At 42.0% G+C, this 27,602-nt stretch overlaps 1 protein-coding gene across 2 annotated transcripts in view; it reads right to left on the bottom strand.

The window, feature by feature from the left end:
- The window catches only part of Cad74A (cadherin 74A), a 109,010-nt gene that overhangs the window by 48,066 nt on the left and 33,342 nt on the right, over positions 1–27,602 (bottom strand). For both annotated transcript variants that reach the window (XM_075688062.1, XM_075688068.1), the window contains exons 23-30: positions 27,145–27,317; positions 26,829–26,981; positions 20,824–20,946; positions 15,671–15,860; positions 11,723–11,949; positions 11,121–11,321; positions 9,294–9,404; positions 5,097–5,217 (exon numbers count right to left, since the gene is read on the bottom strand). In XM_075688062.1, the coding sequence (XP_075544177.1) occupies positions 5,097–5,217; positions 9,294–9,404; positions 11,121–11,321; positions 11,723–11,949; positions 15,671–15,860; positions 20,824–20,946; positions 26,829–26,981; positions 27,145–27,317 (1,299 nt within the window). The remainder of the gene's footprint in view (positions 1–5,096; positions 5,218–9,293; positions 9,405–11,120; positions 11,322–11,722; positions 11,950–15,670; positions 15,861–20,823; positions 20,947–26,828; positions 26,982–27,144; positions 27,318–27,602) is intronic.

Genomic DNA, 27,602 nt, shown 5'->3' with positions numbered 1-27,602 from the left:
GTGTTCATTCATTAGCAGCGTATCCAGAGCAGTGCTATTACGACTAATATGGATAAAGTCAAAAAGCTTTCCTTTAAAACTCACTCAAGCCTTTTTTTTCCAAAGGATAATCACACCCATGCACACAAAAGGTGACATTTCAAGCTTAAGACTATATCATGGACTCCTGATTAACAATCCAAAAGTCTGATGCGGCTTTTATTTATTTTAGGCTGTGGACTTTTATTCAGTTTGTCAGTTAAGAAAGTGGGGACTATACGAAGAGAGCATTTACCATTATCAGTGTCATTTTGTTCCTTCTGCATAACCAAAAATAACCTATTGTATTCGTATCATATTATCCAAGAAAAAAATTTGACACTGAAAGGGTTAAAGTTTTTAATCTCAACAATAGTTATCGAGAGCATTGATTGGTTTCCTATATTTCACATGACCAAAAGTGCAGCATGTTACAATAAAGCCTAAATACTTGCACTCTACAAATCCTTGTACATGTGCATGCAAAATTTGGCCAAGATTGAGTCACATTGGGTACAAGAATTTTGGAGATTATTCTGACTGCCATTAAGAAATTCTGCATATCCAACACACTCGACAGCACTGAGAACAATGTTGTACAGGGTGCCAAGGACACCTGCAAAACATTCGGCGAGGATGACTTCTCCAGGCAGTTCTAATGAGGATGCCGTTTGTGGCATTGACTAGCGAGATTTAGTAGCCAAGCTTACAGTAAAGAAAGGTGTGTCATGTTTAAAGTTTTTCAATTTTCTAAGAAGATATGGGTCGACCTATATTTGAATTACATAAAAAATTTTTTTGGCAAGTTCAATATGTAAGGGTCAACCTCATCATTATCATCATCACCATCATCAGTCTGTTTTATGTCCACTACTGGATGAAGGCCTCTTCCTGCGATCACCAATTACCCCTGTCCTGCGCCAACCAATTCCAACTAGCGCCTGCAAATTTCCTAATTTCATCGCTCCACCTAGTCTTCTGTCATTCTCGACTGCATTTCCCTTCTCTTGGTACTCATTCTGTAACCTGAATGGTCTAACAGTTATCAAACCGCCGCATTACATGACCTGCCCAGCTCCATTTTTTCTCTTGATGTCAATTAGAATATCGTCTACACCCATTTGCTCTCTGATCCAAACCGCTCTCTTTCTGTCTCTCAACATTATGCCTAGTAATCTTCTATCGTTGTTTGCGCGGTCCTTAACTTGTTCTCAAGCTTCTTTGTCAGTCTCCAAGTCTCTGCCCCATATGTCAGCACTGGTAAAATGCCCTGATTGTACACCTTCCTTTTCAATGATAATGGTAAGCTTCCAGTCAGGAGCTGACAACGTCTGTCGTATGCGATCCAACCCACTTTTATTCTTCCATGAATTTCCTTCTCATGATCAGGGTTCTCTGTGATTAGTTGACCTAGGTAAACATACTCCTCCACAGACTCTAGAGGCTGACTGGCCATCTTGAACTCTTGTTCCCTTGCCAGGCTATTCATCATTATCCTTGTCTTCTGTGTATTAATCTTCAACCCCACTCTTACACTCTCTCTGTTAAGGTCCTCAATCGTTTGTTGTAACTCGTCTGCATTCTTGCTGACGAGAACAATGTCATCGGCAAACCGAAGGTTGCTTAGATATTCGTCGTCGATCCTTACTTCTTCCAAGAACACAGTGAATAGCATCGGAGAGATTGTGTCTCCCCATCTGGCCCCTTCATTTATAGGTATATTCCTGCTTTTCTTGGGTAGAATTAAGGTAGCTGTAGGACCTTTGTAGATATTTTCCAAGGTATTTACGTAAGCATTCTGTACTCCTTGATTACGTAATGCCTCTATGTTTGCTGTTATCTGTACTGAATCTAATGCCTTTTCATAATCTATGAAAGCCATATAGAGAGGCTTATTGTACTCTGGAGATTTCTCGATAACCTGATTAATGACATGGATGTGATTGATCCGTTGTAGAGTATCCCTTCCTGAAGCCAGCCTGTTCCCTTGGTTGACTAAAGTCCAGTGTGGCCCTTATTTTGGAAAATTTTGTAAAATATTTTATATAATACTGGGAGTAAGCTATATGGGACTATAATTTTTTCAATTCTTTAACGTCTCCCTTTCTATGGATTAGCATAATGTTTGCATTCTTCCAGTTTTCTGGGACCCTTGCAGTCGACAGACATTTCGTATAAAGAGCCGCCAGTTTTCCAAGCATTATGTCTCTTCTACCTTTGATTAAATCAACTGTGATTCCATCTTCTCCAGCCAGTCTTCCTCGTCTCATGCCGTCTGACCTCATCGCTAGTTATAGGAGGAGTTTCTGTATCCTGTTCATTACTGTTTCTAATGGAGGTACCCTGACTGCTCTGGGTACTGTACAGGTCAGTATAGAATTCTTCCGCTTCTTTTACTATATCTTCGAGATTGCTGATGTAATTACCCTGCTTATCCTTCAGTGCATACATCTTGGTTTGTCCTATGCCAAGTTCCTTTCTCACTGATTTCAGGATGCGTCCATTTCTTACGGCTTCTTCAGTCTTTCTCACATTACAGTTACGAACATCACTTATTTTTGCCTTGTTGGTCAGTTTTGACATTTCCACGAATTCTATCTTATCTCTTGAGTTCTTCCTTTCTTCCACTTTCCTTTTTTGTCGTTTCTTTATTAGGTCGTTTGTTACCTGGGAGAGCTTGCCTACTCGTTGCCTTGGTGCCTTGCCTCCCACTTCGTTTACTGCCTCTGAAGCCAGCCTAGTCACGGTTTCATTCATTACCTCTGTCATCTTCATCTCTCTGTTCTAAGGCAGCATATTTGTTTGCAAGTACCAGCCTAAATTTGTCTGCTTTTACCCTTACTGCCTCTAAGTTGACCTGTTTTTTCTTGACCAAGTTTACTCTTTCTCTGTTCAAATTGAGGCGAATCCTAGCCCTCACTAGCCTATGATCACTGCACTTTATCCTACCTATCACTTCTACATCCTGCACTATGCTGGGATCAGCAGAAAGTATGAAGTCAATTTCATTTCTTGTTTCACCATTAGGGCTTGTCCAGGTCCACTTTCTGTTGCTACGCTTCCTTAAAAAGGTGTTTATTATTCGAAGCTTATTCCTTTCTGCGAATTCTACCAGCATCTCTCCTCTAGCGTTCCTAGAATTGACGCCGTAGTCGCCAACTGCTTGTTCACCAGCCTGCTTTTTCCCCACTTTTGCATTGAAGACGGCCATTACTACAGTATACTGAGTTTGAACTTTTCTCATTGCTAATTTAACATGTGCATAAAAGTGATATACTTCATCATCATCATGACTGGATGTTGGAGCGTAGGCTTTTACTACCTTTAATCTATAGCTCTTATTAAGTTTGATTATGACTACAGCTACCTTCTCATTAATGCTGTAGCATTCGTCAATGTTGTCCGCCATATCCTTATGGATTAGGAATCCTACCCCATATTGCTTCTTATCTGGCAGACCTCTAAAGCAGAGGACGAGGCTGTTATTCAGCAATGTATAAGCCTCACCAGTTCTTCTTCTCACTAAGGCCCATGATATCCCAAACAATGTCTGATAGTTCTTCAAGTAGTCCTGCTAAGCTAGCCTCACTCGACAAGAGCTTGGCAATTAAAGGTTGACAGGATCAGTTTCCATTGGCGCCCTGTCCGGACCCCGAAATTCTTAGCATGCTCTGCTGCATTACAGATCTGACCACCACCTTGGTCAGGTGCTCCGCAGCTGCTGGGGACTGTGGGCCATGGATTTATTGAAGGAATCATTTGGGAGGTAGTGGCCGAATACTGCACCAGGGAGGCCAATTCCTGTTCTGGTGAGGGAGTGTCTTTGTTGAAGCTTAGTGGGCCTTCCTAATTTGGTTGTACCTAGATTAGTATAGCCCCACTTGCTCTCGGCATCTTTTGCCGGTGTCAGGCGCCACTCCAGGCCTGCAGATGTAGTGCACTGGATGAGGTGAATTATATTCGAGTAAATATTGTAGAATGTTGAAACCTACTGTATTGCAAACAAAATCTGACAGATTTATTGAAAACACGATTTTTGAACCCGTATCTCCCCTTAAGTAACAAAACATTACTTAAGCTATCTGCTATTTTGAGTCTGCAAGACTACAGTCCACACAGTCCCAAATAAATTTCACTGAGTGGGATCCATTGGAACCATAAAGCTTGAGTGAGAGTATGCGAATAAAGGACTTTCTTTATTTGAGCAAACAACATACAAACACAATATTTTATCAGCCAAAGAAAGCATTGATGCTTTTAAGCAAGACAAGGCAGTTTACTGACCTGAACGCCACAACCGAATTTTGCATTTATATGGAGAATAGGAAACAATATGAGAAAAAGAAACAGGAAAATTCAAATTTTTTTATGTGCCATCAAAACGTAAACTGAAGTCCACTTGTGTCCCTTATATCAAATCTTGCAGATGTAAGGTGCCTGGTTACACAGTAAAACGCATAGGCATGTCTTTGCATAAAGACAATTTACTACACCAGGCAAGCAACATTATTGAACAATACGGTATGTCATTTTTACAGCAGTTAATAACGTGAACAATTTCTATCTCGACCTCCAATCCCACCCGCATGTCCAAATGCACACACATGTTCTTGCACACGCATGTGTAAATCTACAACGGCAGCGAACCAATGCAGTCCAGCAATTGTGACGCCATTACCTTTCGACTTTTACTTGAGCAAATACCCTTACCGTGAGCTGATGATCCGAGTCCGAGTAAATTATGAGCTTGCATATCTGTCAGTCAGTCTGAGCCCATGATTACGCAAGTCTATACGAGTCCATGATTGCATAAGTCGCATTGAGCCAGAGCCCCTGATTGAATGGGCCTGAGTGAGTCAGCAGTCAGTCAGTGAATATGAGTCGGCGAGCCCATGAGTCCAAGTGAGCCTGCCCGAGCCTGCCAGAGTCTGCTAGAGTCTGATTTTGGCGAGTCAAAGTCCAAGTGAGCCCTAAGTTAAGACTATACTGCGAGAGTTTGAGTGAGTTCTGTTTGTTCGACAACCTACAGGCTAGATGCATGTAAACATGAAAAAAAAAAGTCACTGATGATGACTTACCTACGATGTAGTAGTCAATAAAGGCATTTGTTCCAATGTCTGCATCAAAGGCTTTCACTTTTCCAATAATAGTACCTATGGGAACTTCTTCCTTTATTTTCATCACAACAGGTTCAGCATCCTGAAGAGCAAAAGACTTATAATGTGACGACAGTAGGTCACCATTCAAGTGACTAAAAATAAGTATATTACTAAGGTGCCCTTCCAATTGCAAGATGTGAAAAAAAGCTTTTTTCAAAAGGAACGCCGAGCACTACACAGCAGAACCTCATTATTGCAAAACTGCATGCCTGCTTAAGACACATGCCGTTGAAATGTGTTCACGAAAAATTCACGACAGTTCCATAGTGGCTTGTATACCTACTGGCTAGTCCGTACAATGTTTGCTTTTTGTTGTCTGGAAGCTAACTGTGCCACCTTGACCCATGGTGTATCTGACACCGTAATAAGCCAGAAAACATTTTCTGCCTTTCTAGAAAGTGTGGACATTAGCAAATCAATTATTCTTGCTTAAGCATGGAGGCACCAATGCCTTTGTCAATAAACAAAGGGAATTTGCAAAGGCCATAGCGACTTCACATATGCATGAAAGAATGCATGGCGTTTTGCAGGCTAGTGCTGGAAGGCTATTACATGCTTTTGACAGGCAATTGCCCATATGCATTGCACTGTGTGAGCCTCGAGCTAGGCCAGTCCAGGGGTGCATCACTCACTAAAGTGAAAGCCAGTGAAGTCCCCACATTCGTTCAACAAGGTATTACATGGATGCTGCAGTTCCACTATCACCTTTCACCACATGCACAGCCATGGTGCAGCAGAAGGGATCTATCAAGAGGGGCCCACTCCTTGGGCAGTTTGCATATACGGTGCATAGCATAACGTGAGCCGCACGTGCAAGCAGCACACTCCGCGCGTCATGCTGGTGCCAACAGCCTCAGGGAATGTACACTATCCACAATAAGAAGGCAATGGCATGTCCCCAACAATCGCATGGACGAATGGCCCAAGCCGCACATGAATCGGAGAAGGGGGTCCAAGGAGTTCCCACATCTTATGGTGCACTAAACAGAAAACACATAAGATGATAGGAACCACATAGCAGCAAGTGCCGTGTGTCAAAGTGGCAGTGTTTCCTACTCACTGGCTCATTGTACAAATACAGGGAAAGCTTGCCATTGCTTGTCTATGCATTGGTAAGAATCATTTCAGCAGAGTGCACCAAGTTGTGAAAGGATGTTGGACATCGCCCATCTTCTGCTGCACAAACATTTACTACAATGGGGACACTGTTTAGAGAGTGGCAAAAGGTGAGATAAGAGCAAATTTGTAGCTTCCAGTTAGCGTGTACTGCTACCAAGTACTATGCATTAACATGATTCCACTGTACTGACTGCAAAAGAAACGTTTATCTACTCTGAACACAAAAGGCAATGGATGGTCCCTTACACAGCCTGCTCCATTTAATGATTACATATAGATAAGGATATGCTACATTTGGACGCGTACAGCAAGCCAGTACAATTCAAAACACCTAAATGCTTCGACTACTTGCCTTTTAGTGCACAACAAATTATGCAGGCTGTGAATGGCCATGTTCAGTTTCATTCATGGTTTGCTTAGTATGTTCATTAGAAGAAATACAGTACTTCTTAAAAGGCACTGCAACTTCTAAAATAAAATTAAGACGCAATTAAAAGTGCATTACTTTAACTTTCAGCCTCATTTAGCTGCATTCATATTTGAAATGATATCCGTAAATTTCCAGAAACCGCCATTCTCTTAATGTTAATAATAAACTGAACAGGAACAAATAAATACACTCGTAACTAGCATATCCAAAGTGCAATCTGAACTTTCTTACAGTAAACACATGATCATATTATGTTTTCTGGTGAAGCAAGAAAGTAACCCCATATCACCTATCAATACTTGTTAGATATAACAAGGATGTGTGAAAAGCAGAACTTTCGAATACAAATCAAATAGGAATAATATGAATGCTTAGTTTCAAATATTGAATAACGATATTCAGGTGCATTTATTAGCAAGTTTCTTTACTTTAACATGTTTGAACATTGCATTTATGTTGCCAACAGTAAAAAATAGACTAGCAAGTCATTTAAGTAAGAGCTCGTTTATTTGACCCTTGCTAATTTGGAAAATTGAGTAATTAATACTATCTGCCTTATCTCGGCAACCTGTGCATTTTATATAGCACCAAATTCCTGGTAACTTAAAGGCATTTAGTCCTACACCACTTAGCGCATTTGTTCTCGAGCAATAAGCTCAGGCAACCTGTGCATTTCATATAGCACCAAATTCCTGGTAACTTAAAGGCATTTAGTCCTACACCACTTAGCGCATTTGTTCTCGAGCAATAAGCTCAGCAGTGCAGGTAGCACTGCAGAGGTGAGTAAGCACAAATGAACAAGGCAGTACCTGTGCTAATACCCAGCCAAAATGAAGTGCTGGCGTACTCTTTATTATCACCATTGATTAGAAGAACACCAACAGGAACAGAGCGCCTTTTCTTTTGCACGCATTTTGCACCACATGCATGCAGGACTCCTGCAGCACAGCAGATGCAGCAAGCGCATTCTATTGTTTTTCTTCAGTGCGAGACATCTGACTAACTCACTGTCGCCGGAATAGTACATTCGCAAGAATATAATGCAATCACGAATTAACCATTGTATGTGATGGTGGGGGAGGACAACTTCGATTGCTTGCAAAAGCTTTAACTAAGGATGGGTAATGGCCCCACTCTCATGTTTTAGAATAGCACCTTTTAGCTTAGGGCAATGTGCGCAGGCATCGATCATGGTAATGCTCATAATGGATCAATCCCCCATCACTCACAGGATCTGCGCAAAGTCTGGGTCCCATTCGAGCGTGTATCACAGTAATGTATCACAATCTTTAGTATGTGTGTAGTGTCAATTAGAATGAAATTCATACAAAGAAGCAATATTTTCCGTAGAAAGCAAAAACTAAGCTTAAAAAAGTTAAATTATCGGGTTTTACAAGCTAAAACCATGATCTGATTATGAGGCACACCATAGTGGGGCCTCCGGAAATTTGGACCACCTGGGGTTCTTTAACGTGCACCTAAATCTAAGTACACAGGTGTTTTTGCATTTTTGCCCTCATTGAAATGCGGCCACCGTGGCCAGGATTCGATCCTGCGACCTCGTGCTCAGCAGCCCAACACAATAGGCACTAAGCAACCATGGTGGGTAAAAAGACTAAGCTTGAAAAGATGCATTAACTGGCAGCAAGCCAGCATGCACTATGCAGGCTGCCTTGATACACGGTACAACCATAAGTAAGTTAATGGAGGTGAAGAATACATATAATTACGGCTCTAATAAGCATTTTGTAGCACCATCTGCAAAGCTATACCATGGAACCCAACATATTAAGTAGCATGCATGTGTCTGGAAAGAAAATCTACTAGTTTGCTCCACATAATTCTTTAAGGCCCAACATGAATATGAAGGAAAGGACAGAGCGGGAGACAGACAAAGTGCCAGCAACCAATACCTTAATGATGGCAGCAAGTGCAGTGCAAAGAAGCCTTCAATATACCATGCAGAAAATTGTGACATCCCTTCCCTCAGTCATGACAGAAGTGTCTTTCAAAGAAGAATTTAGCATTATAGATGTGTTGCTAAAAGCCTCAAGCCCTTTCTTTTTGATATAGAATGCCTCCATCAGTTTCTTTGGTGTTCGGCTTTTGCCCAAAATCTGAGCTTGAGAGAAGGATCGCTTACATAATCAGGTTTTACACTGCAAAGGACGATGCTCACATTCCTTTTTTCCTATTCGCATGGCTCCTGTATTTAGAACCATCATCAAACAGTTGGTAGTTGGCGCTCGCCTGTCTCCTTCTCTGTCCTTTCTTTCACAATGTTCACGTCATGTCTAAAGGAATAATGTACAGCAAACCTAACACCAACCTGTCCAAGAACAAGTTCCTTTAAAAAATCTGCTAATGCTGTTGCTACATGCTACCATGGAAGTGAACATGCTACATTCCTTTAATAAAAACAGGACCAAAATGAACTAAACCAATGATTACAAAGACAAAAATAAACAATGACATATGTCACAGAGTTTTGCCAAAATATACAAGTTGCAAATGGAAGACACCTTTCATTTGTGTGAACAAAAGGTTCAATCAGGGTGAACACTTACGCGTGACCTTTCAAACTCAGGCTCATTGTCATCAACGTCAAGCACCACAACTCTAAGGATCTGGTGTGCCTCTTGTGGAGGAACTCCCATGTCATAAGCCACAACCACCAGCTGTGTAGAAGTATAAAGAATGAAGAGCCATAGTTAGAAACAAACAATGGACAAAGGTTTCAAAAATAATAAAGCTACTATTGATTAACAGCCACAACTATGAGTCACTTCAGCATTCCTTAATCATGAACTAACCAGTACGATGTCAGTGGCATTGACTAAATTTTGGCATAATTAATTTAATTAGGAGCCTGTGATCAGCAAAATATTTATTATGCATGATTATCAGAAGAAAGTGGTCAGGCTACAAATGTAGCCAATTAAATGCCGCAAATAAAATAATATTCACCTGTTCACATCGACCAAGTCCTCTATCTTAATGTTAATGGTAACAGACACAAATGAGATACTGCTTAACTAGAAAGAATGCATTGAAGTGCCCGGACAAGCCTACATTTCCTACAGAATGGCAGTGAGCAGAAAGTATTGATGGTCAAGAAGGCCATAAATATTCAGGTTCACCAGCATCGCCAGGTTTGCGGATAGCACGATGGTAAAAAAATTTGATTCTGGGGTTTTATGACCAAAACCATGATCTGTTAATGACACACACAGTAGTGTGGGCTCTGTATTAGTTTTACCACCTGAGGTTCTTTAATGTGCACTCAATGTATGATACACAAGCATCTGATAGCATGCTCTTATAATGTTAAGTTAGAAGTCAAAATGTTTCAGCTGATTCTTAAAGGGCCCCTCACCAGGTCTGGCCATTTTGAGCTGACAAACGTAGCAGATACAATGCGCGGTCACGATCACATCTGCTAAAAATTGCATTACTACACGCCGCAAAAAGAGCTGAAATTTTCAAACTAAACACTGTTAGCCCTTCTCCTCATGGTCACCATGCTCCAAGACAGGGGGATGACGTATATCAGCAAGTGTGCCTACGTACATGTATATGCTGTGACGTCGCTCATATTAATTGATGACACTTCGAGAATTATTCAAGGCAACATCTGCTATTTTTGTAATCTGTTGCATCAATAGACAAATTAAAGTTTAGAAAAATAATAAAACACACAAACCGAATGTCTGCGTGTTTTTGTTTTACTTCACACAGCAGCAAGGAGATCTACTTCCGTTTCATCTACTTGTCCCTATGTCGTGCAGTCGCGTGAGCTGAGAGCAAAACTATGTCATTTCCTACTGTGTTCCAGCGCGTGAACATGCTTTCTGATCCACTTGCGTCTGCCCCAGTGTTCATGTAGCACTGGCGTATACGGCTAGTCAGGTCTTCCCGTGCACAGTGTGCAAAATTGTGCATTGCATGATACAAGACAAACACAAGAGGTCACATGCGCGACCGTCAGCAGAAGTGCACCGCACAATAAAAAAGTGAGAGAGAAAGAAAAAAGGAAGAAGAAGGCGAGACCTGTGATGTATGCGTCATGCGATTCTCCAGCTCTGGTATGGAGAATGCAGGGAAGGAATTTCACTTGCGTAGGCTAGACAGAGCAAGTGAAGAGAGTGTCCTTGCTGGCGGTGACACTCACCTGCTGAAATCATGGGATCTTGGCAATGAAATAAGGTCTCTCTGGGCTATTAATGAACCAACTTGAAAATTTTTTGCAGTAGCACGCTCCCAAGAGGGCATGTAACAACTTCCAGCATATAACTAAAATTCGCTATGTGGCCTGGTGAGGGGTCCTTTAATGTAGACTGCAATAATGACAAATCAATACATATCAGTAAATCAGTAAAGAAGTATATACAGACCGTGTAATTGTCACGCTTCTCTCGATCCAAGACAGCAGTGGTGCTCACGAGGCCAGATGCAGGGTCTATTTCAAATTCTAAGTCTTCACCAACAGCACTGTGTTTGTCAAGAAACTTGTATGCCACCTGGCCATTTGAAGACAATGCGCTGTCTGGGTCTACAGCCTGAACTTGGAACACTGAAGCTCCAATGGTAACATTCTGCCATATAAAAATTAATAAACAGAAATGAACAGTGGTTTCCTTTGCATTGCATCCAGTAGAAAATAATGCATACTTATTTTTCACATCCTTAGCATTATATACTACTCTGCTGTGCATAAACAAATGACACTCTGGAGCAGCATACAGACGCTGTTAAGTGATGAACAATTATTTATCCCTCATTATTAATCAAATGAAAAAAGAAAAAAAAAACAGCATTTCTTGTACTCCTCATACTTAAAGGGAATGAGGCAGGAACACAGCACTGATACCTAGACATAAACAAATAGAAATCTGTTAATCCTTATGACCTAAGTAACCACACATTGTGTTTTACAAATGCATCAAAAATTGAAGGGGGTTTAATGACCCAACATTGCTACTAGCATTAACCTCACCTCATGCACATAAGCAACTTCACCCATCCGTGGTCGAATAAAACGTGGTATGCCATCGTTGGAGGACACATCTCCTATAATGATGAGTATTTTGACATCTGTGTAAAGTGAGGGGGAGCCAGCGTCTGTAGCTCGCACGGTCAAGAAGTATGGCTCTGACCGTCCCCTCCCAGAGAGTGGCTGTACCACTGTAATGACCCCTGTCTTGTCATTGATTGCAAAAAGTGCTGAAAAATAAAATAAAAAAATATTTGAGTACCACAACCAGCTTCTCTCTGTAAGAGTACATGCATCATTTTAGGTCCTGTACACAGCCTTACAAAGACGTTAAAGAAGTCGCATACAACATAGCCAAGAGATACACTTTTCTTTGACTCTTCTTAGATTATATACAGGGTGTCCCACATAACTGGAGCCAAGCATTTAAAAATGAAAGGCGCCTCGGAAGCGAATTGAACCGAACGCACACTACTCGCAATAGCCTATAGTAACTCAGACAACTTTTTGTTTTCCCCATAACTCACTAATTAATTAAGCTTAATTGCCTAGCTTTTTAACTATTGGCTGAGGACCCCAAGTATGATATGCAGATTTGTAGAGCACCTTAAGAAACCACCAATCGAGTTGTTTCCTGTACAATATCAGGGTGTCTACCAAGTTGGCATTTCCAAATTCCCCGAGTTTTCCAGGTTTTCCTTCGGTGCCTTTGCAAAATTCCCTGAGTGATGTAGAATTATGTTTTATGTCAAGACAGGCTGAAACCACATCGACCGATGCTGTCACTCTCTATTCGTCATCATCATCATCAGCCTGGCTACGCCCACTGCAGGGCAAAGGCCTCTCCCATACTTCTCTAACTACTGCGGTCATGTACTAACTGTGGCCATGTTGTCCCTGCAAACTTCTTAATCTCATCCGCCCACCTAACTTTCTGCCCCCTCCCCCCCCCCCTGCTACGCTTCTGTTCTCTTGGAATCCTTGAACTCTCTAGAGAAGTAAGCTTGTGAAAAAAAATTAAAGAAAAACAACTTAATCAGATTTGAATACTAAGGAGTAGTGTTTGTGTTATGCAAAAAAAGAGAATAGAAGGGAGGGGTTAGTAAAATGCAGAGCAAATAAAATTTCTTCGAAAAAAATTGCAAATGTTGTCAGACATTCTCAAATACGAATAAAAAGGAAATGCACGTAGAAGCAAATATTTTCGAATATGAACTATTTCTATCAACTGATAGCTCAGTGGTATGAGGCCCGAAATTTGGCACAATTGAGATTCTCTCTGAACAGCTCGTAAGTCAACCTCAACTGTCCTGACATACTCTCAGCCCGCGCACGGCGCCTCAGTGTTGTGTTTCAATGCTTTAAAGAGTTGATTTTGGTTTGGATGAGGGACACCTGCATCGCGGCATCAGCCGACGCTATTTTTTAAACTCAAGCTCCTTCAAAACCGCGGCAGCACGTTTCCTTTCCCGTTGATTCCTCAGTGTGTAGGTCCTTTCTGTTCTTGACTTCTGTCCGCCACTCGTTCGCGCTACGGACCATTTGAAGCATCTTCTTGGTCAGCCGCACAGTCCACGTCCAATTTTTCTAACCCCACTAGGGGCCGCGAAAAAGTCCGAAAAATCGGCCGGTTAGAAAAAAATGCATGTCATTTGCAGCCCTTAGGGGCTCAAACCGACACAGGCACATTCACAAATGCCCTGAAGGCCTGTTGGTACACATATTAGTCATATTGGTGCTTGTACTGCGACAGGAAATAACGGGTGCACGCGTGTATAATTAAGAAATACATACTGCGTCCTGTGACATTAACCGCTTCCCACGCTGGTTATGCTTCACTGTAATACTTTTGCGCATGCTTCACCAAATAACATTTCTCTACAGAGGCAAAGCTGACTTTCGGGAACTGGCATTATGCAACGCACCGTGCTCTCCAAGCTTCTAAGCCAATCACGAAGACCACAAAGGCCGAGTCCATGCCATTGCTGACAGAAGCGAATTCTTTCAATAAAAAACGCAGCACTCAACGGCAAGAAGCTTCATAGCGAACGTCGAAGCAGCTAGATCTAGCGTTGCCGCAGTGATGGCTACGGCTGCCAGTGGATCTGCGTGCAAGAGCGCCGGTTCGAGGCGGCGAGGTAATCAAAATGGCAGTGGTGGTGGCTTTTATTAATGCCGTTTCGGACCTGCGGTCACGGCAAAACATCTGGAAAATGGGACGGCGAAGAGTTCTTGCGTCTGAAATTTCAGACGTTCTGATACATTGACTCTAAGGGTACGTTGTGGTGCCGCGAAGCCGTCCAAATTATCAGGAATGCGGAAAGTCAGTCGTTGACTGTACACTGGAAACTCTGCCAGCTGACGACAGGGCGTCAAAGACGATTCATTACGATTCCTGTCTGTTATTCCAGCCAGCATTACCACAACTTTCGACCCTTTCAATAAAATTACAGCTAATTTTCCCTGATAGAGGCACAAATTCCCTGAGATTTCCCTGAGTTTTTCCAGACTACTCAAAATCCCTGAGAATTCCCGGTTTTCCCAGTTTTCCAGGTTGGTAGACACTCTGAATATGTCTCACGTAGTCCTTTTTTCCGGGTTGGAAAGAAGGCCCGCGAAATATGAAAAAAGCCATGTGACGGAGCGCTTGCGCAGTGGTATCGTGCTGCTCACAAGCGTGCGTTTGGTGAACAAGGTCGGCTCCCGTCGGATGATGACGAAAGTGCATGCTGCTGACTGAGCACTGCCGATGCGATAAAGAATGCCCTACCCCTTCCTTGTCGCCACTCACGATGCAGCCGACCTCGTTCACCGAACACACGCGTGGGAGCAGCACAATACCACTGCGCAAACAAATCAATAATTAAAAAGGTTGGGTAATTCAATGTAATTAATTAGTGAGTTATGGGGAAAACAACAAATTTTCTGAGTCACTATAAGCTATTGCAAATAGTATGCATTTGGTTCAATATGCTTCCAACGTGCCTTTCATTTTTAATTTCTTGGCTCACGTTATGTGGGACACCCTGTATAATAAGAATTTACTAAATAAGCTGTGTGGAAATGTGTTTTCTTGGTAAAACAAAATGTATTACAAATAATGCTATTGTAAAGAAATTATTTTAAAAATTTTATCTACATTTTCATCATAGATAATAACTGTATTCTGAAACTGAACCCTAAAATTACGGGGTTTGACGTGCCAAAACCATGATCCAATTATGAAGCATGCTGTAGTGGGGGATACCAGATTAATTTTGACCACCTGGCGTTCGTTAACATGCACCTTAATCTAAGTACACAAGTGTTTTTGCATATTGCCCCCATCGAAATCTGGCCACCATGGTCGAGAAAACCAAGCTAGTACTAAAAATTTTGATACAAGCACATAACAATGTAAATAGTCATGTGCAATGTGACAAATGGTTCAGTTGGCACATGCATCCAACATTTCGAAGTAACCTAAATTTCAGTTTAAATGTTCAGTGATGTTTGATTTTATTTGTTTACTTAAAATCACTGGCAAAAACTGATGCCATCCATATATATAGATGCCACTGACCAAGTTACAGTTCCTATCATAGATACTCAACGCAACATCAGAGAAGAGAGGTGGGATTTAGTTCTTTTTTAGACGTGGATGGTAACTTAAAAGGAAACCGTAAAGACTTGCATCATCTGATAGAAATCAGAAAGCTTCATGCCAATATAAAAGCCCTAATACATATCAGAAAACTGTGTTCCATTTTTTGCCAGCAAAAATTAAAAACGCTTTTTAAGTTAAGTTGTCACAAGTTTTAGCAGTGAGATTTTTTATCTAAAGCTGCTAGCTTCAAGCTTGTAATTCTTTACGTTTTACGTAATTAAACAGACACACATATCCATGCATGCGGACATAGCACCCACAAACATGCCATTTTTAAAGAAAAGGTAAGAAGTATGTTTACGTACTGATGGCTCCCACTTCAGGCTCATCCACAAAGGAATAACTGACTTCCGCATTGGAACCAGCGTCTTTGTCACTTGCTCTCACAGTCAGAATACTGAAGCCTGTTGGAACATTTTCTGGCACAACAGCTGTGTAGCCAGACTGACTAAACTCTGGTGGATTGTCGTTCTCATCTTGGATCTTAATCACCACCTTTTTGAAAAATGGCAGAATATTACATAGCAGGTTAGTTGTAGGGAACATACGAATGCTTGACAACTGATTGACTTTAATGAGATTTAAAACTTAAAGCAACACAAAGGCTGTAAGAGGTGCTGTAGTGGGATTAAGAAAAATTGCCTTCGGATTAACTTTCACCACCTAAGGTTCTTTAATGTGCACCCATAGCACAGTACATGAGCAATTTTGCATACTGCCTTCAATGGAATGTGGTCCTGAGACTAGGCATTGAACCCATGACATCCTACTCAGTAGCTGAGTACCAAAGCCACTAAGCCACTCTAGTGGATATAGGGAACTTTTAAAGAATAAGTGAAAAACATGCTAACTTTAAATTTTCAGGTTTCGCAAACTATGAAGCTGGTACATCTTACTTAAGCTTCAAGCATTTTAGCTATATGAACAATCCATAAGAATGCAAATGACAATCCTCAAAGTCCATCAACATATTTGAAAACCATGAATAAATTATAAACAAACTCCACTACCACTACATTTGTCAATGTAGTTTCAGTTTCCTTTATTACAAGTACTGACATTGGAATGGAGCAATATAAAGGCACAGAGGTTCAGGTCATCACTTTTTGACTACTGAAACACAGAAACAGTGTGAATAAATGAATGAAACACTAAATAAATGGTCATGCAAGTGACTGAAAAAATTCTTTATGGTATCTGAAAGGTATAGAATTTTCATAGTGTATTAACAATTAATGTCTAACCACTATATATATGTACAGTAAAACCTCGTTAATATGTACCCGCTTAATAAGTTGTTCCAATCTAAATATAGTCACAATGAATCCCCCCCCCCTTGTCACCATTGAACCTAATACAATGGCTGACCACTCAAGCCATAGTTGCTTAATGCGTGCCGAACGGTTAGTGCACGGTATTTTCTTTACCTTTCTGTGCGTACAAGCTTGGAATCAGCTAATGTCATGCGCGTAGACCATAGATAGCGAAACTGTGGTGCATGGACCTTTCCCGGACTGCATTGATGGCGTTAGCAAAGCGACTACATGAAGTAAGGTTTGTAGTTTTATCAGCGTCACGCATGTTCAGGCAAGCATTAACAGATCTCACTCGATGACCGCGAACATGAAGACACAACTCGAGCGAGTGTTCCGTACGGTGTCTCAGAAACCTGAGATTACGCGACCACCAACACAAGACACGCAGGAAGGCACCAGCCATTTCGGCTTGCCGCGGAGAGGTTACTGCCAAGATCGATACAGTGCATGGCCCACGCATGAACGTGCGCAAGGAGGACAAGGCAGATAGGCACACTTTCCTGAACCCCCCCCCCCCCTCTAGCGCGTTCACTCCCTCCCCAACCCTCTTGCGCAGAAGGAATCGTCAGCTCTTGTGTTTCTTCGAGTTGTTTACTAATGTGACAAATGGCGCAGCAGTGTTTCCTGCCTACCGTGTCCTGGTGCGTGCATTTTGACAGCAGTTTTGCTGATCAAACTTTTCATGCAGAAGGACAATCGAAGTAACTTTCGCCACGGCCAACATACTTTTTTGCTAGATTTATTAGCCATACAGACTCCAACTACATAATTGAAATGGCTCAAAACTTAGTTAAATCAGAACTGTGTCATGAAGTTACTTCGTTAAAGAATGAAAAATAAACACAAGACTTAAAACCAAAAGTTACAGCACTAAGCAGACAAGGACGATGTGAGACACAAACGACATACCATATATACTCATCTAATGAACACACTTGTTTTCTCAATAAACCGAAGCGTAGTTGGGGGGTGCGTTTATCATGCAGAGTAAATTTTATGGGAACTTTTTTGAAACAGCTTTAACTCAAAAGTAAGATGGTAATTATTTGAAAAATACATTAGATAACTAACTTATCTTTGCAGTAAAAATAGACGCATACTGTTTGCAAACCATAACAGCATTTTTATTGCACTTCATTTCGCTTCGAAAACACCAGACCTGTCGTCTGGGTCACTGGCTGCTCCATCCACATTGCGGTTCCTCACCAGTTTATCCTCGCAGCCATTTCCGGCCATCTGCCACTATTGCAGCAATCGTTGAAGTACTGCTTTTTGGCACCTGGGGGTGTTTTCTGCAAGTGTCCACTTAGTGGACACGTCCATTTCGTCTGCTGCTGAAGTTCTGATTGGCTGGAGTGCCTGTCTCCTTCTGACGCGTACCCCAGCCCAGCAAATCAGAACTTCAACCGCAGACGAAATGGACATGTCCTCTAGGTGGACACTTACAGAATACCCCCCTGTTGTTTTGACAAGCATGCTGTGTGCATCTCTTTGCTCGACCGTCCTGCTCATCGGCATGTCAAAGTTTATTGGTGTCTGACTAGCGTTTCCGTTTTGCAAGCAGATAAACTCCCTGTCCTGCGGCAGGCGCGTAACTCGACTTCGGGCCCATCGCACAGAGCGAAACCAAAGACAGGCAGAAACGTGAGCAACAGACTATGCTGACCATGTGCCGACTGCCCCTCCTTCACTTGGACTCCCATGCGCAGCAACGTACCGCGCACCACGCGTGTTCTGTCTCTTTTAAGTCTAAGTAAAGTCCGTAAACTGTGTTAAGTACTGTTTTGGAGAGCCAGTTGAAGTTTTTCTTTCTCTCTCAAGTCTGCGAGGTGCCTTTGCACTGGCACTGGTGGCAAGCATGTGGTAAGAACAGGCTAAGCCTTATCATGGTTGCTCCTTCCGTCAGGTCCCAAGCGACTGTGATAATGTGCAGCCTGGTCTTACCGCATGCTTACCACCAGTGTTCTCTCGTCATGGATTTGCCATTGAGATTAAAGGGCCCCTCACCAGGTCTGGCCATTTTGAGCTGACAAGTGCAGACTATACATCGCGCAACAACGATCGTGTCTGCAAAGTATTACATCGCTACACGCCAAGGAAAGACCTGAAATTTCAAACCGAATGCCGTTTTACATTCTCCTTGCAGCCGCGGCACTCCAAGCAGGAGGATGACGTACACATGCTAGTGCACCTATGTACACGTGTTTGCACTGCGACGTCGCTCATGGTGACACGTGACTTGAATTATTCAAGGCAACATCTGTTATTTGTGCAATATGTTGCTTGAATAGACAAATTAAAGCTTAGAGAAATAATAAAACACATAAACCGAATGTCTGCATGTTTTTGTTTTACTTCGCACTGCAGCAAGAGAGGTGTACTTCCGTTTCGTCTGCTTGTGCCCACATCGTGCAGTCGCACGCGCAAACACCGAAACTATGTCATTTTCTACCGTGTTCCAGCGTGGGATCATGCTCTGTGATCTGATTGTGTCTGCTTCAGTATTCGTGTAGCACTGACTTATACCGCTAGTCAAATATCCTCGTGTACTGTGCGAAACGAGACAATAAAAACAGCTCGCGCATGATGCCATCCGTGGAAGTGTGCCGCGCCGCAAAAAAGGCGAGGAGAAAAAAATATGAAGGTGGGGCCTGTGACGTATGCATCATGCGATCCTTGAGGTCCAGTATGGTAGAACGCAGGGAAGGAAAGTCGCTTGCATAGGCTAGATGGGGCAAGTGGAGAGAAGGTCTCACTTGGCAGTGGAGCTCGCCTCCTGAATTCATGGGTTCGTGGCACTGAAATATTTCTATCTCAGCTATTAATGAACCAATTTGAAAAATTCTTGTGGCTGAACGCTCACTCCTTAGAGGGCACTTAACTTCCAGCGTATAACCAAAATTTGCTATGGGGCCTGCTGAGGGGCCCTTTAAGTGCACTTGCTTTAAACACATGTGCAAGAGTAAAAGATCCTAATCACTCCAAAAAGCTATAGCACAACCGTTCGATCATGGTACTTCATATTAGCAAAGTTGGGGGTGCGTTCATTACATGAGGAAAAAAAATTCCCATTTTTTGTGTATGATCTGGGAGTGCATTCATTATGCGAGTGCATCCATTACGCGAGTAAATGCAGCATACGGGCACTCGTATGTGTCATTTGTGTCTCACTTCGTCCTTGTATGCTTAGCACCGTAACTTCTGTTTAAGTCATGAACCAACTAGCTCAGCAACAAGTTTTGATAAATACGTGGTTTTCAATGCAATTAAGATTGGAAAATGAAAATAGTTCATTACATTGCTAATTTTGTTAAACTGACGTTTGTTATATTGAGGTTTGAGTGTATGTTTAGGAGCTCTAATGTCATCTCTATGTTAGTTTTTTACTTTGAACTCATAAAAAGTGGGTTAAGGGGTGTGTTACAGTTAGGCATACGCTGCCTAAGGAATCAGTGGCGTGTTTCGTCATTTTTTTCTGCTTCTTGTTTAGTTCACCCCACCAGAATAATTATCTAGTGGGGTGAATTAAACAAGAGGCTGGAAATATGGCACCATCAGGGTTGCATTGATGGAAGTCGATTGTACTTTATTTTACCATCATCACGATGGCATGATGATGGTAAACATTTATTGTTGCAGACGGGATATAGCTGGATGTGCCTTTGGACAATTACAGCTACTCTACATTTTTCATTTCACTTTTTCTTTTTTTTCACAGGATGATGATTATCTCTTGTTGCAGATGAGACACTGTGGCATGGTGCGCCACATTAACAGATGTTTGTTGTAAAATAAAAAGCTTCTATAAATGTTTGTTCTTACCTACAATCAGCGACATTTCATGAAAGGCATAACAAATCCATTTAATTAAATGTAACATATTTGCATTCTTAGAAAAGTAAGATGGTGACTTCTGCAAGTGTCAAATTGGAACTTTCTATCAACAAATATAAGTATGTGCCGTTGGTGTGCTAGCAGTACTTTTTGTCATAGCTGAATCTGCCCTAGTGCTTGCGCTGCCCTGCCCAAACAATGCACCCAGCCAAGGGACAGTCGTCACAAAGACTAAGACCAATGTACAGGCCAAGACTTGAGTGCTGAAAGGGACAAAAGAAGCTACTTTAAATAAATGAATGAATTACCAGAACTGATGTTCTGCGCTGGTTTGAGGGTGCCCCTGGGTTGTCAACAGCAGTCACCTGCAGGTTGTACAGTGGCTGCTTCTCCCTGTCAAGAACTGCACCTTCCTGGATTCCAAGGGCACCCTGCATATATACAACAGGGGCAGTCAGGCACATACCTTTTTACCAGTGGACTCAAGCTTCATCTTTATAAATATTACAACTCAGTCTTCCCCCCCCCCTCCTTTCCACCCCGCCTCCTGCCCTTATTTTTATGGGGTGGCTGCCAGTGCACATTCTGTAAGCCCACAATAACTCCAAACGCACGCAAACTTTTGCACATCTTGGTGCACAAGTAAATCACAGGTGCCAAAGCATTCAATAATGTACTAGACTGAACGTTTTGCACACTGCTGGCGAGTGACTGCTTGGCACTGACACATGAAAAGAACTGCTTTGCAATAGTGGAAACACTGCTGAGAATAAACGCAGCAGAGCATAAGCTCATGCACAGAATGCCCGTAGTTAGCATGCCTCCAAACTACATAGGGGGTTGAGTGAAGTAACTTTATTTTGGTCATAAAAATGTATACATGTCTGGACTTAGTAGCAATGCGGTACCACAGCGTTACCAACGGTCCTTTAACTGACTCTTCCTAGATAATGAGGAAACTGCACGCGTGATATAAGGCACGAAGGCAGGGAACTCCCTTAAAACGTTCTGAAAAAAAAAAAAAAAAGACGAAGAAGAAGACGTGCTCCACTAAGTGTTGTTTGCATTCGTCATTAACATGTATGGGCTTTCCCCTCCTGGTGTAATCTCACAGTTCTGGGCATGAAGGCCTTCTGCCTCCTTGGAGACATCAAAAACTTCATTCATTGGTACTCCCAAGGAGCATTCTAGTTAACACTGTTCCACAAGTGTGTGTGTGTTCTCTCTCTTTTTATTTTTTCCCATACAGTTTTGGAAGATAGTACTTTGCTCAATTTATATTCCACGTGCCCTATTTATTCATTGCAGCTGCTTATAAAAATTTTCAGAGCCTTTTCAGTGGCCTTTCGATAATTCTCCCCTAAAAGCACAGGTCTGGCAAGCAAAAACAGATAAAACGGCAGAAGCAACCAATCTACCAGCAGTATGAAGCATATGTTTGGATGCCCTTTAACCTAAGGGTTTTCAGACAAGATTAGTGATGTTATGGGTTAAAGCCTGAAAATAACAAGCATTATTTCATTGATGCAATCTTGTATTGTTGCTCTTTCCCCCCCCCCCCCCCCCATGTCAACCAAATTTCTATAAGAGCAAATTCTTTTGGTTCCCCAGCCACTTCAGTGCTATGAAACCTTCTTGAACTCAACTATGATCCAAACCGCTCTCTTTCTGTCTCTTAAAGTTATGCCTAGCATTCTTCGTCCCATCGCTCTTTGCGCGGTCCTTAGCTTGTTCTCAAGCTTCTTTCTCAGTCTCCAAGTCTCTGCCCCATATGTCAGCACCGGTAAAATGCACTGATTGTACACTTTCCTTTTCAATGATAACGGTAAGTTCCCAGTCAGGAGCTCACGATGTCTGCCGTATGCGATCCAACCCATTTTTATTTTTCTGTGAATTTCCGTCTCATGGTCAGAGTTCCCTGTGATTAGTTGACCTAAGTAAACATACTTCTTCACAGACTCTAGAGGCTGACATGCGATCCAAACTCTTGCTGAATTGCCCGGTTATTTAACATTACCTTTGTCTTCTGCATATTAATCTTCAACCCCACTTTTACACTCTCCCTGTTAAGGTCCTCAACCATTTGTTGTAACTCGTCTGCAGTGTTGCTGAATAGAACAATGTCACCGGCAAACCGAAGGTTACTGAGGTATTCGCCGTCGATCTTTACTTCTAAACATTCCCAGTTTAATAGCTTGAATACTTCTTCCAAGCATGCAGTGAATAGCATTGGAGAGATTGTGTCTCCTTGTCTGACCCCTTTCATTATAGGTGTCTTCCTACTTTTCTTGTGTAGAATTAAGGTGGCTTAGGAATCTCTGTAGATATTTTCCAGGGTATTTACGCAAGCGGTCTGTACGTCTTGATTATGCAATACTTCTATGACTGCTGGTATCTCTACTGAATCAAATGCTTTTTCGTAATCTATGAAAGCCATATAGAGAGGCTTATTGTATGTACTCTGTGGATTTCTCGATAACCTGATTAATGACATGGATGCGATCCATTGTAGAGTATCCCTTCCTGAAGCCAGCCTGTTCCCTTGGTTGACTAAAGTGCAGTGTTGCCCTTATTCTAGTGGAGATTATTTTGGTAAATATTTAATAATACTGAGAGCAAGCTAATGGGCATATAATTTTTCAGTTATTTAACGTCTCCCTTTTTGTGGATTAGTATAATGTTTGCATTCTTCCGGTTTTCTCGAACCCTTGCAGTCGATAGACACTTCGTATAGAGAGCCGCCAGTTTTCCTAGCATTATGTCTCCTCCATCTTTGATTAAATCGACTGTTATTCCATCCTCTCCTGCCACCTTTCCCCATTTCATGCCTTGCAAGGCCCTTCTGACCTCGCCTCTAGTTATAGGAGGAGTTTCTGTATGCTGTTCATTATTGTTTCGAATAGAGTACTCCTGAGTCCTCTGGGTACCGTACAGGTCAGATAGAATTCTTCCACTGCTTTTATTATACCTTCGAGATTGCTGATGATATTACCCTGCTTATCTTTCAGTGCATACATCTTGGTTTGTCCAATGCCAACTTTCCTTCTCACTGATTTCAGGCTGCGTCCATTTTTTACAGCTTCTTCAGTCTTTCATGCGTTATAATTTCGAATATCACTTATTTTCGCTTTGTTGATCAGTTTTGACAGTTCCACGAATTCTATCTGATCTCTTGAGTTGGACACTTACATTCTTTATCGTTTCTTTATTAGGTCCTTTGTTGCTTGGGAGAGCTTGCCTACTAGTTGCTTTGGTGCCTTGCCTCCCACTTCAATTGCTGCCTCTCCAGTCAGCCTCGTTACGGTTTCATGCATTACTTCTATGTCATCTTCGTCTCTCTGTTCTAAGGCTGCATATTTGTTTGCAAGTACCAGCCTAAATTTCTCTGCTTTTACCCTTACTGCCTCTAAGTTGACCTGTTTTTTCTTGACCAATTTTACTCTTCCTCTGTTCAAATTGAGGTGAATCCTAGCCGTCAATAACCTATGATCACTGCACTTTACCCTACCTATCACTTCTACATCCTGCACTATGCTCGGATAGGCAGAAAGTATGAAATCAATTTAATTTCTTGCTTCACCGTTAGGGCTTTTCCAGGTCCACTTTCTGTTGCTACGTTTCCTGAAAAAGGTGTTCATTATTTTCAGCTTATTGGTTTCTGAGAATTCTACCAGCATCTCTCCTCTAGCATTTCTAGAATCGATGCCATAGTTGCCAATTGCTTGTTCACCCACCTGCTTTTTCCCCACTTTTGGATTGAAGTCGCCCATTACTACTGTATACCGAGTCTGCACTTTTCTCATCGCTAAATCAACATCTTCATAAAACTGATCTACTGCCTCATCATCGTGACTGCATGTGGGAGCGTAGGCTTGTACTACCTTTAATCTATACTTCTTGTTAAGTTTGATTACGACTACTGCTACCTTCTCGTTAATGCTGTAGAATTCATCAATGTTGCCTGCTATGTCCTTATGGATTAGGAATCCTACCCCGTATTGCTTCTTATCAAGGAGACCTCTATAGCAGAGGTCATGGCCGTTATTCAGCAATGTGTAAGCCTCACCAGTTCTAATCTCACTAAGGCCGATAATATACATGTTCAACTATACATGCTTAAAGCTTGATATAACGGACTTCAATATAACAAAATTCTTGATATAACAAAGTATTTAACTTTTCATAATCACTTATCTATAGAACTCTATGTATTTAGAACCTCAACATAAGGAAGTGTGTTAGTATGCGATTTCAATAGTATAACGAAATTTCACTGCCGCTGCAAAGGAATGCCGAGACAATAAACGGAAACTTCCACGAACACAGATGGTCAAATGATTGAATTACAAGCCGGTGGCTTCTGGCAAAGGCACCTCTCAAATCGCGCGGCGCCACAAGAGCGACTGCCGAAGTAGAGCCGCATCACGTTCCGTATAAAGTCCAAGTGCGATAAGATCCAATCGCGCCCCGCACACAGTGTGCTTTAGGTGCGAGTGTAAGTGTGCGAGGGTGAAACAAGAAAGATGGTGGCTTCGCAAGTGCCACTTTCCCACACGAGCAAAAGGAAAGAGGGGGAGGGGAGTGAGCTCGCAGTAACGCCATCAAGCACGCGCGAAGGGGCGTGGGGGAGGGGGAGGTAAGTTGGCATGCATCTCGCCCGTGGCAGCACATGGCTGTAAGTGCAGTTGAGCGCATACACAACCGCACACCCTGCTTTAGAGGTAATTTACTGCATGTGCAAAGAGTGGGCGTGCAGAGAGGGCGTAGCACCTTGCAAGCTGTCTTCCCGCGCATTTAGTATTGGAGGTTGTGTAATCTCGAGTTTCGGTGACCTGTTGGAGCGAGACGCAGACGAAGCATTCGTTCTCCGTGCCAGCACCATTGCTGATAACGTCGTCTCAGTGTGGGCAACACTATCAGCCGCGGGGTGAAGTGCACACAAAAGCGTGGCTGGCTTAGCTTAACTCGTACGCCAATGTGAAGATATGGTCGACGTATGCGGCATGAAACAGCATCATTAGTCGCCCCCAACACTGAAGTTTATCAAAATAAATTGTTTCCTCATTCACGTTTGCTTTTTTCGACTGCCTGATAATTCGGAAAATTCTGCGGCCCCTTTCCGTATAAGAAAAATCGATCGGCGACTGTACTCAATCAAATCAATACAATACAATGAAATTTCTATATAATGAAGCAAATTGCAGATTTTACCGAATTCGCTATATTGAGGTTTAACTTAAGTAATGTAGAATAATACTACATTGAACTGGCGCACACCTTGCCATATTTTGCACATTGTACATTTGCCTCCTATAACATACATTTGTTAAAGCTTCAGATCTGACTACTATAATTGAGAGCACACACTTAGTACCTTCATTCAGGATGTCCCACATAACTTGAACCAAGAATTTAAAAATAAAAGGCGTGTCGGAAGCAAATTGAACCGAACGCATACTATTTGCAATAGCCTATAGTAGCTCAAACAATTTTTGTTTTCCCTATAGTACCCCACTAATTAATTAAGTTTAATTGCCTAGCTTTTTAATTATTGGCTGAGGACCCCAAGTGTGACATGCAGATTTGTAGAGCACCTTCAGAAACCACCGATCGAGTTGTTTTCTGTACAATATGTCTCACATAGTCATTTTTTCTGGGGTTGCAAAGAAAGCCCGCGAAATATGAAAAAAGCCACATGACGGAGCGCTTGCATAGTGGTATCATGCTGCTCTCAAGCATGCATTCGGTGAACAAGGTCAGCTCCCGTCGGATGTCAGTGCAAATGCATGCTGCTGGTCGAGCGCTGCCGAGGAGATAAAGAACGCCCTGCCGCTTCCTCATTGTCAGCTACAATGCAGCCAACCTTGTCCACCGAATGCACGCTTGATAGCAGCACGATACCACTGCGCAAATGCTCTGTCATGTGGCTTTTTTCATATTTCGCGGGTCTTCTTTGCAACCTGCAAAAAAGGACTACGTGAGACGTATCGTACAGGAAACAACTCGATTGGTGGTTTCTCAAGGTGCTCTACAAACCTGCGTATCATACTTGGTGTCCTCAGCCAATAATTAAATCTTTGGGCAATTAAACTTAATTAGTGAGTTATGGGGAAAACAAAAAATTGTCTGAGTTACTATAGGCTATTGCGAATAGTAAGCGTTCGGTTCCATTCGCTTCCTACATGCCTTTCATTTTTTAAATCTTGGCTCAAGTTACGTGGGACACCCTGTATATCTGACTCAAATTCATAAGTGAAATTTCTGCGTACTGTTGTAAGCAAACCAAAATAATGCATGAAGTCACAATACGCACTGTTGTCTCATTGATGCTGAACACATCTGATCCTTCTCCAGAGATGAAATATTGGACAACTCCATACCCTTGTTGTGTGTCCTTGTCAGTTGCAGTGATAAGCAGGATAGTATGAGGGTAGCGTGTGGCTTCTGATACCATTGTTACATATGACTGGAAAAGAAACCACACACACATGGACACACAGACTTACTCACCCACATAATGACCAACTCATTGAGGAAAGACAACGTAAACACAGACACTCCCAACTTTCAAAAATGCTTGGAAAAGAGAGAGAGGAGAAAAAAAAAGAGAGAAGAAGAAAGAAACTTACATTTTGTGAGAAAACTGGACTGTTGTCATTAATGTCCTGAACGTTAATGATCACTGTAGCAATTGATGACTTTTGGTTGTTTTTGTCGAGACCAATGATGGCTTTCACATCAAATGCCAACACCTTTTCAGGCAACTCCTCATAATCGAGCCTCTGGTTGAGCGTCACCGCACCTAAAAATTTCACATTTATTATTGAAGACAGCAAGCAATTTATATTTTTAAAAAGTGAAATATATTGTCATGAAAGTTTCATTTTGAACAGAAACTGGACTGAGGCATAAAAGTTCACTCTTGTGGACATAACCAGACATCAAATAAAGGACAAAAGCTGTATGGGACAATAATTTTTGCACCTGTGCATTAAAATGCATACTAGCATAAGTTCTTGCAGTCGCTTAAATACGACTCACTAGTGACACTTCAATATGAAATTACACGGCTGCTAAATTGAAGAAA

The sequence above is a fragment of the Dermacentor variabilis genome, chromosome 1 (assembly GCF_050947875.1).
Source record: "Dermacentor variabilis isolate Ectoservices chromosome 1, ASM5094787v1, whole genome shotgun sequence".
Lineage (NCBI taxonomy): Eukaryota > Metazoa > Arthropoda > Arachnida > Ixodida > Ixodidae > Dermacentor > Dermacentor variabilis.
Note: the sequence above shows the minus strand (reverse complement) of the source record. Positions and strands in the feature narration are given on the sequence as shown.